Consider the following 10812-nt stretch of genomic DNA (forward strand, 5'->3'; position numbering starts at 1 on the left):
ATCCTCAGAACCTTAGGCCCCCTGCAAAACCTTTCACCTGACTCCATCAACCTCCTGACCCCACCGACACCCCGCACCCCTACCTTCTTCCTAAAATTCACAAACCCAATCATCCCGGCTGCCCCATTGTAGCTGGTTACCAAGCCTCCACAGAACGTATCTCTGCCTACGTAGATCAACACCTTCAACCCATTACATGCAGTCTCCCATCCTTCATCAAAGACACCAACCACTTTCTCGAACGCCTGGAATCCTTACCCAATCTGTTACCCCCGGAAACCGTCCTTGTAACCATCGATGCCACTTCCTTATATACAAATATTCCGCACGTCCGGGGCCTCTCTGCGATGGAGCATTTCCTTTCATGCCAATCACCTGCCACCCTTCCTAAAACCTCTTTCCTCATTACCTTAGCCAGCTTCATCCTGACCCACAACTTCTTCACTTTTGAAGGCCAGACATACCAACAATTAAAGGGAACAGCCATGGGTACCAGGATGGCCCCCTCGTATGCCAACCTATTCATGGGTCGCCTAGGGGAAGCCTTCTTGGTTACCCAGGCCTGCCAACCCAAAGTTTGGTACAGATTTATTGATGACATCTTCATGATCTGGACTCACAGTGAAGAAGAACTCCAGAATTTCCTCTCCAACCTCAACTCCTTTGGTTCCATCAGATTCACCTGGTCCTACTCCAAAGCCCACGCCACTTTCCTTGACGTTGACCTCCACTTGTCCAATGGCCAGCTTCACACGTCCGTCCACATCAAACCCACCAACAAGCAACAGTACCTGCATTATGACAGCTGCCACCCATTCCACATCAAACGGTCCCTTCCCTACAGCCTAGGTCTTCGTGGCAAACGAATCTGCTCCAGTCCGGAATCCCTGAACCATTACACCAACAACCTGACAACAGCTTTTGCATCCCGTAACTACCCTCCCGACCTGGTACAGAAGCAAATAGCCAGAGCCACTTCCTCATCCCCTCAAACCCAGAACCTCCCACAGAAGAACCACAAAAGTGCCCCACTTGTGACAGTATACTTTCCGGGACTGGACCAGACTCTGAATGTGGCTCTCCAGCAGGGATACGACTTCCTCAAATCCTGCCCTGAAATGAGATCCATCCTTCATGAAATCCTCCCCACTCCACCGAGAGTGTCTTTCCGCCGTCCACCTAACCTTCGTAACCTGTTAGTTCATCCCTATGAAATCCCCAAACCACCTTCCCTACCCTCTGGCTCCTATCCTTGTAACCGCCACCGGTGTAAAACCTGTCCCATGCAACCTCCCACCACCACCTACTCCAGTCCTGTAACCCGGAAGGTGTACACGATCAAAGGCAGAGCCACGTGTGAAAGCACCCACGTGATTTACCAACTGACCTGCCTACACTGTGATGCATTCTATGTGGGAATGACCAGCAACAAACTGTCCATTCGCATGAATGGACACAGGCAGACAGTGTTTGTTGGTAATGAGGATCACCCTGTGGCTAAACATGCCTTGGTGCACGGCCACATCTTGGCACAGTGTTACACTGTCCGGGTTATCTGGATACTTCCCACCAACACCAACCTATCCGAACTCCGGAGATGGGAACTTGCTCTTGAATATAACCTCTCTTCCCGTTACCCACCAGGCCTCAATCTCCGCTAATTTCAAGTTGCCGCCACTCACACCTCACCTGTCATTCAACATCTTTGCCTCTGCACTTCCGCCTCGACTGACATCTCTGCCCAAACTCTTTGTCTTTAAATATGTCTGCTTGTGTCTGTATATGTGTGTGTGTGTGTGTGTGTGTGTGTGTGTGTGTGTGTGTGTGTGTGTGTGTGTGTGTGTGTGTGTACCCGTCCTTTTTTCCCCCTAAGGTAAGTCTTTCCACTCCCGGTATTGGAATGACTCCTTACCCTCTCCCTTAAAACCCACATCCTTTCGTCTTTCCCTCTCCTTTCCTCTTTCCTGATGAGGCAACAGTTTGTTGCGAAAGCTTGAATTTTGTGTGTGTGTTTGTGTTTGTGTGTGCGTGTGTCTATCGACCTGCCAGCGCTTTCGTTCGGTAAGTCACATCATCTTTGTTTATATATATTACATGAGCCCAGTACTTCGCAGCCTTGCAGCCTCGAAGGTGCTTGGAGTGGCTTGCAGGAGATCATTCTTCATGCAGGATGTAGGGCACTGGAGCATGTGGCTTGTGGTTTGTCGTTGTCCCACAGAGGTGCACATGAGAAGGGGTGTGTGTGTGTGTGTGTGTGTGTGTGTGTGTGTGTGTGTGTGTGTGTTTCTTCAAGCAAATAGACTGGTGTCCCCCTCCCTCCCCCCAAGTTTAATTCCACATGCACTAGTGACTATTCAGCTGTTGCCAACCGCATTGGTGGAGGAATGTAATGCCCTAGCACAAGAACTCCTTATCAGCCTTGTTGCCAGCATGGGAACATTTGCAGAGCAGGCATTGCTGCCTTCGGTTATCAACCCCCATTAAGTATAATGTTCTGCCTTTGTAACATCCACGGGATCACCATAAATTGTGATAAGTGTAAGTACTGTCTTCGAAAAGTGTGTCATTTCTATTTTTGTAATTGCATATTTCTTTCAATTACATTCAGTACTATATTTTAGCAGTTCTTTCTATGTATGGTCCAAGCTTCATAGAGCTATGCTACTTGACAGTGACACATCATGCTAAAGTTACTTTCTTCCTTAATATTTGCAGTGTAGTTATAAAATATAATAATAATAATAATAACGTTACACCTCTGGACCATTACTTAAAACTGATTCCAACAATTTCAGTGAACATCATAGAAGATCCACTTGCCTTTTATGCAGAAGAAATATACAAATGTCTTCACAATGAAGAGGATCAATATGAGAAATTAATAAGAATTTTTGTATTGAGATTAGAGGTAAGGAAAACGCCAAGTTTTTTTTCTTTATAAGGAACTCCAATGGGCAACTTAGAATTCTGGATACCCTGTGGCTTTTCTGGTAATCTCTTTATATTATGACAAGACAAGAAGGTGAACATTAAAGTAATTGCTGCAATATGATTCTACATTACTGTGGAAAGCATAATTTGCTGTCATAAGTTCTTAATTCTATTGAAAATGTACCCAATTGGCCTCATTAATCAATATGAAATGTGACAAACACATGAAATCAGTAGTAAGGAAGGTGAAAGGGCAACTTAGATTTGTCGAGAAAGTTCTGTAAAACTGCCAAATCCATAAGGAAAACTAAACAAGGTGTTTGTGTGACCTACCCAGAGTACTGCTCCTCTGTTTAGACCTCTACTTTAATAAGCATCAGCATCACAGTACATATCAACAAAATTCATACAGGTTGCTATGATTCTGAATGTTTTTGTAGTTCATATGAAAGACTAAAAGGGCATATCTGGGGAAAAAGGGAATATTGTTCTCAACCCTGTTGAGTTTATTTAGATAACGGATATTCATGGAAAACTGCAAGATTTCTACTGCCTTCATCATATATCTATGAGAGAGAGAGAGAGAGAGAGAGAGAGGAAATAGGGTATGAGTGTTTAAGACACATACCAAGCCATATATATTCATTTTTAAATCATCATATGCAGTGGAGTACAACAAAAAGTAATATATATTTATACAAAGTACACCTCACCATACACTGTACAGTGGCCTGTAGAGTTCATATGCAGATGTACTTTTGCTCATGACAAACTTCTGTAAAGTATATATTGTTTGGTTGAATATGCAATAAGCATAGTCTGCAAGTATTATTAAGACTATGTTATTTGCATCATGCATATCTAAATTAGTCGTAGAAGTTTTTGGAGCATCATTAAGCAGGTGGTGTCTTTGTAGTGTGGCATAGCAATGTAGTTGTGTCCAATGTTGTGTGTGTGTGCGCGCAAAGAGAGATAGAACACTGGCCATATACAGTTTGCTTTTAAGTGATTTTATGGACTGTACATTGTGGTGACAAATACATCAATCTGGAGAGAGCTTTAAATCTATTCTAGATTGGAAGGCACAGTTCGGTGAGTTGGCAAAGCCAATGAACATGATGTCATCAGAATATCTGTAAGTCTTGTTATGGCACTTATTGGACTTCAATGAGTTGTTCATTTCTGCCATTTTGATGATTTAATTGATCAAAGCAATTGCACAGTATTGTATGGTTCAGTATTTGGCATTTTACTGTACCCAGTTTGTGTTTAATCTCATACACACCAAAATTTTGCAGTAATTCTCATCAGACTACAATTTCATTGTTTCCTGACAGGGTGAGGTGGTAAGAGAACCCTTATGTTACAGTTTTTTGCAGATTGTAGTTGCCAATACATTTAGCCCATTTCATTCCTCCAGAAGTGATGTTACACTTGATTTCTAATGTCCATATGCTGATCACGCTCATAACAAAATTTACCAATATGCCAGAGTCCAATAATTTACCATAAAATTGTTACCTGTGGCCAAATGATGCCTTATTGGAGACTTTCAGTTTAAAAAATTATGAATTTGCAATATACGTATTATTTTAATTCAAAATACATTCTTATCTAACAATTTTATTACCAAGAAGACAATCCTATTCATTTCATTGACATATCAACTGTTATTCCCAGGACCATTATAATTGCTTCTTCTCTTTTCAAATGGTTGCACAGAATTTCAATTCATGTTGTGCCCCTACAGTTTTATGTAGCAAGTGTAATGTCACCAATTTTTAATAAAGCCTGTTTGCAGTATTTAAAAATCTATTGGCTACTCATTTCATTACATATCATTGAAGTGGACACATCACGCTATTAGAGCCAAATCCAATTTAAGTTCTTCTTTATTCTATAATAGTCATTTAGATTTCCAAAAACATTGGTTTATTTCTAGATGCAATAAGCATTATAACTGGAAAGAAGATGGTATAAATAAAATGATAATTAATTAAGGTAAAGCTGTAATCAAACCAAAGGTTAAGCTGCAGGTAGTTTGGAATACCATTACTGTAAATGTGCACTGTGCCTGCAACATAAGTCTCACCACACTACTTTTGTCGTGGCTGTCACCCCTAAGGTAATCTTGCACAGAGTACAGGCATGGCCTCACTGGTGGTGGCATGCTCTTGCCTTCCTCCAATGTTAAAACTAATTGAACCAGCCACTTATAGGGGGACTACAAGTTAATCTTGACTCTGAACTGCAATAGAACCAACCAATTTTCACATTAACAAATGCTGTCAAAAGTGAAATAAGCAAAATGCAATACATAAAAATTCCACAATTGAGTGAGAAGCAAATTCCCAGACCTTTTGGTCCTTAGTCTGTCACTTAACCACTGAACAAAGCAAGTGGCATTTAAATTAATTATGACTGTTTTAATTACTGTGGGTGTAAGAATATTAAATTCAAGGGTAGCAATAATCTGGATGTTGAGCACACCATGAATAAATTCGTCAAGCCTGAAAATGTGTGTGGTAAGTAGCTCAGATAACTTGTGGTGACAATATCGATACTACACTTATCCTTGCAAAATGTTTAGTAAAATTTACCAAACTGCACTTAGTTCTCATGCTATGGTAGCGTTGGGAAGAGTTCATACCTAAGCGTTCATGTGAAACCAATCAATAAAAAAATAAATTTGAACACTGCTAAGTTACAATTTTGTAATTTTTTGCCATTTTGTTTCTGAATTATTAATTTTTAAAGCTCCGAAAATTATGCAATTTTCAACATTTTTTGAAACCTTAAAATGGCTCTCCCTCAGAAAGTATTTTACTTACAGACATGAAATTTGTACCAATTTATTCAGTTTTTTGAAATGTTTAAAAATATATGCCACTTAACTATATTCAAAAAAGTAAATTTTCCAAAATAATTTTTTTTTAATTCTTAAAATTGCAAAAATAGATTTTTTTTCTTTTGAAAGTAATTGTTTCTTATACACTACTTGTTAATGGGTGCGAGAAATTCCATGACTGTGTCCCAATAGGAACACACTAAAATAAATTTTATTTTAGTGCAATTTGCTTTGCAAACTACATCACACCCTAAGCAGGCAGTTCATAAAATTTAATTTAAAATGAAATTACTGTGGCATAATTAAGCAGACTTCAGTTTATGGTTTTAACACTGTAGTAAATGATACAATACAACGAACTAAATAATGTAATGCATATTATGTCTCTCATTTTATATGACTTAATTTTATTTTTTATGTTTGCACTAATCACTGTACTACATTAATAGGTTTGTAAAATGGTATTTTAAAAAAGTGTTGTACTTTTTTAATTCTTCATAATTATTGTTTTAATACAATGTAAACTAATCAATTTTACATTTTTATATTCTTACAGGTTTCATCTTTTTGATGCTTGTGGTTTGTCTTTCATTTACTTCTTAAGAAAATGGAACTATGGATAAAAAGTGGTCAAAATTTTGTTGTAATCCCTTAAGAGAAACTCGCACTGGCTCATTAATGATCTTAGAAATTCAACTTCTTAGATGATTGATCTGAACTTCGGGATTGAAGAAGGAATGAAAATCTGCACTTTATGTAGACCGAAAGAAATCTTAAACTGCTATTAACAGAAAACAAAGAATCTTATGGAATGGTACAACCAAGTTGCAGCACATTTCTTGCCCCTGGCAGTTTGTGGATGTTTAAGGTAGCTTGCATTTTCTGGACACTACTTTGACTGCAATAGGATAATCCCAAAAATAAAAAAGAAATATATCAGTTCAAAGAAATATTGCAAAGATAAAGCCAAAAGAATTACATGCAAAATAGATGAAACCTTCTTTTAGGGAGAAACTGGTGATAGTCAGAAAATATGTGGCTGTGAAGGCCCATAAACAGAAATAATTGATCAGTTTGAAGACAAATTTCACACTCCCAACAAAAGTGAAAAATTTTTGGTGTTGACTTCACTACCCAAAAGTTGGCTGTACACTTGTATAGAAAAGGAGTTTGAAGTAAGAAACTACACAGGAAGAAAAACAAAAAACTAGTGACAGAAAAATGTTCAAATGTGTGTGAAATCTTATGGGATCTAACCGCGAAGGTCATCAGTCCCTAAGCTTACACACTACTTAACCTAAATTATCCTAAGGACACACACACACACACACACACACACACACACACACACACACACACACACACACACACACACACACACGCCCGTGGGAGGACTCGAACCTCAGCCGGGACCAGCCGCACAGTCCATGACTGCAGCGCCTTAGACCACTCGGCTACTAGTGACAGAAAAGGTCATAGTCTCTACTTCTGATCCTAAGCCTGGACAGTCCTTATTTCCCAAGACTGTTCTGTTAGTGATAGAATTTTACTGTACTGATGATATTAGCTGGCAAATGCCTGGCAGAAAGGATTACTTTTCTGTGGGTAGAGATAAATGATGGAGATCTTAAGCAAGCCCAATGAAATTATTTTTTTGGAAATCGAAGACAAGTGTACAAACTTATCAAATCAAATTACACACAGGTCGAAACTGGATTCTTAAAATTTGCTGAATTAAGTCCAAAAAACTGTATTTTAGCTGGTACAAGTGGGACAAACATTGTTTGCATTTGTACAGCTCATCAAAATGTGAACCTAATGATTGCTGGTGCAAACTTGAGTGAGATCACCACACCAGAATATGGAAGCCCACTTCCCACATACAAATACTGCATGTCCAAAATTATGGTTAACAAATACTTCATGTCTCACAAATCAATCAGTAATGACCTGATGCAAGTACATTTACAGATGCCTTAATTTCTGCACTTGAAGAGTAAATGATAGAAAACATACCTTACAAGCAGTGGATTACTGTTGATCACTGCATGTTTCAGATTGTAACCAAATCAACACAGGGAATCGAGCAAGATGCTTGTACACTGCTAACACAACTAAAACGACATGACTGTTGCAAAACATCAGTCTACTTTTTTTCTGAGAAGAAAACTTCATTAATACAGAAAGAAGCAACTTTGTATGTGACTTTGCTGAACACTATTCTTTTGTGCCCAATGAATCCACTGGAATGATTCCATGGCCATAGTGCATCCATGTATTGTTTATTACAAGACAACAGTTTTGTTTCTATATCAGACAGTTTGATGCACAACACAGTACTTGTATGCGTATTCAAAACAGCTTAGAGTGTTCATAAAACTTGATTTTCTTCCTAACTTGAAAAATAAAAATTACTTCAGTGATGTTCAGGTCTAAAATATAAGTACTGAAAAAACTTTACTGACTTACATCATTATGCTGAAGATTTTTAAGGAACTGAGGGAGAATGGCATTTTTATGCTACTTCACATAGAGTGTGTGCGACCGTGTTGATGGCACAGTAAAAAGCTACTCTGTAAAATCCAATCAATAACAAAATATTAACTCCCTCCCAAATGTTTGAGTGGGGTAAAGTAAACACCCAATCAGTCACTTTTTTGTATGTGTCAAATGATGAGAATGCAGCAGAAGAAAGGATATTAGCAAAAATATTTTACGAAGCCACAGCAGTCCCACGGACTCAGAAATATCATGCATTTATTCATCTGAGCAGACAATGTTAAAGCAAAAGTTGTTCCAATTTTGAAGGCCTTCATGTTCATAAAATTCTAGCAGTCCAGATGCACATGACATGTCCTTTGAACAGATTACAGGATTTGTTGCTTGCACTTATGACAAATGGTAGATAGGTTGTCTGACATGAAAGAGATGAAAAAGAAGTAGAAGTCAAATTTTTATTTATGCATCCTTGTGATCAGCACCTCCTCCTCCATACCCAAGAAGACCACATTAATTGACTGTTCCAAAGAACTTCATACTTTGTAAATTACACCCTACAACAGCCACTGGAAGAACATACAGACTATCACATGAAGAGAAGCGAAAACCCTCAGAGATTATGTTGCAAAACAATGTGTTGTTATACCGAAAATCTGTCACTCTTGTTTTAGAGGACTAAGTAATGTCATATAAAAGAAGAATGCATGTATTATCTTAGAGTGTAATAAGATTTTAACTGGATCATTATGTTTTTTCTTGTTGAAGACGAATAGAAACTTTCTCACTGAAAGGCATTTAAACAACTCACTGTTAAACAGTAACAGCTACACAAATGGTTAATTACTAAATATTAACTAATATGAATGTATCTGTAAAATACAGGCACAGTTAAGTAAATTATTTTTAGTCTTTTTTGTGCATGTAGTGTTACATTGTAGGTTCAAATATTTTCATAATCAACCTGGCAAGGCCAATACAGACTTTAAATTCTAATAATGCAATAAATTGCCATTAAATGAAAAATAGCAATGATATGGCAGCCTTATATGATTCTTTCCATCTAAGGTTTCCATTACAAATGGCTCTGAGCACTATGGGACTTAACAGCTGTGGTCATCAGTCCTCTAGAACTTAGAACTACTTAAACCTAACTAACCTAAGGACATCACACACATCCATGCCCGAGGCAGGATTCGAACCTGCGACCGTAGCAGTCGCACGGTTCTGGACTGCGCGCCTAGAACCGCGAGACCACCGCGGCCGGCATTTCCATTAAAACTTTGTAATAAGTGTGTAGTCCTGCCGATTGTGCTGGATGCTGCACTTACCAGTAGAATAAAATTTTACGTTTCCATTGGAATACCATCATGAAATTCGGTGTACATAACTACATATAGTGTATAAATAATATGACTTTGAAATTCTAAGAATTTTAAAAACATAGTTTTGAAAAATTCAACTATTTTACAAATATAGTAAAGCAGCATATATTTTTTAACCTTATAAGAAACTGAATAAACTGGTAAATATTTCAGGTGTGTAAGTCATAGTTTTTGAGGTACAGCCATTTGAAGGTTCCAAACGGTGAAAAAAAATGCAGAACTTCGGAAATTTAAAAAATTAGTAACTCAGAAACAAATGGTCCAAAAAAATTTATTTAGGTGTCTTCATGCAAACAAATACTACTATTGACATACAAAAAATTATCAGAATCTGAGATGTAAAGAGCCAGACCACTGGCACATGTACACGGTGTACTATTCTTGATAATTTACTCCAGTTGTGTGCATTAACACAACTTAGAATTTTCAGAATTATTAACAAACCAAATGTCTGATAATTCATGGAAAACTGATGATAATCTAGCAACACTGATTTCTTTGAATAGAGCCAAATGAGAGAGAAATTTTGATAGTAGTACGCTATTTTATGAGCTCTTCATACAAGCACACGTATTCATTCATTCCAGTGGTAAGAGAAAAGCTGTTGCTAATTTTGATACTGAAATTGTAATAAGTGGCCCTTTTGTTTTCAGGTTGACCTTGCAGACATAAACAATGTATATTTTCATTTGTATGGTGAAACTTTAGGATCAGCTATGACGAAATTTGGGTCCGGTGGTTATAACATCCTAAAATATATGTTAAGAGAATTTACTTAGCAGTACTTTTCTCACTGCAAAACTAACACATCACATACAAAAAGAACTTTTAATCTGTGACAGTTAAGTGTAACTTATGTTTATTCTTAATACAGAGTTTCCTCTAATTGGGTAAAGGATGTTTTTATAACAAAAAATGTACACTATATCATGAATGGATGAAATAAAAAGTAAGGTGTTCAAGCGAGTCCATTTTGAGTTACATAATAAATATAATTTCAATATTTTAGTTTGGTATTGTATATGCAATGTATAGTAACCAACTGTGATTTTCATGCTGTGAACAATTTTACATCTTTTTCCCTTGATAATTTCCTTTTGGATTTATACACGATGGCAGTAGACTGTCAACAAACTCTGCTCAAAACACCTC

At 37.6% G+C, this 10812-nt stretch overlaps 1 protein-coding gene across 1 annotated transcript in view; it reads left to right on the plus strand.

Moving 5' to 3' along the window:
- LOC126471375 (annexin A3-like) overlaps positions 1-10439 on the plus strand; it is a 267681-nt gene extending 257242 nt beyond the window's left edge. Inside the window, exons 6-7 of the mRNA XM_050099496.1 lie at positions 2796-2908; positions 10314-10439. Coding sequence (XP_049955453.1) covers positions 2796-2908; positions 10314-10439 — 239 coding nt within the window. The remainder of the gene's footprint in view (positions 1-2795; positions 2909-10313) is intronic.
- Positions 10440-10812: the final 373 nt, after the last annotated feature.

Source organism: Schistocerca serialis, chromosome 3 (genome assembly GCF_023864345.2).
Source record: "Schistocerca serialis cubense isolate TAMUIC-IGC-003099 chromosome 3, iqSchSeri2.2, whole genome shotgun sequence".
Lineage (NCBI taxonomy): Eukaryota > Metazoa > Arthropoda > Insecta > Orthoptera > Acrididae > Schistocerca > Schistocerca serialis.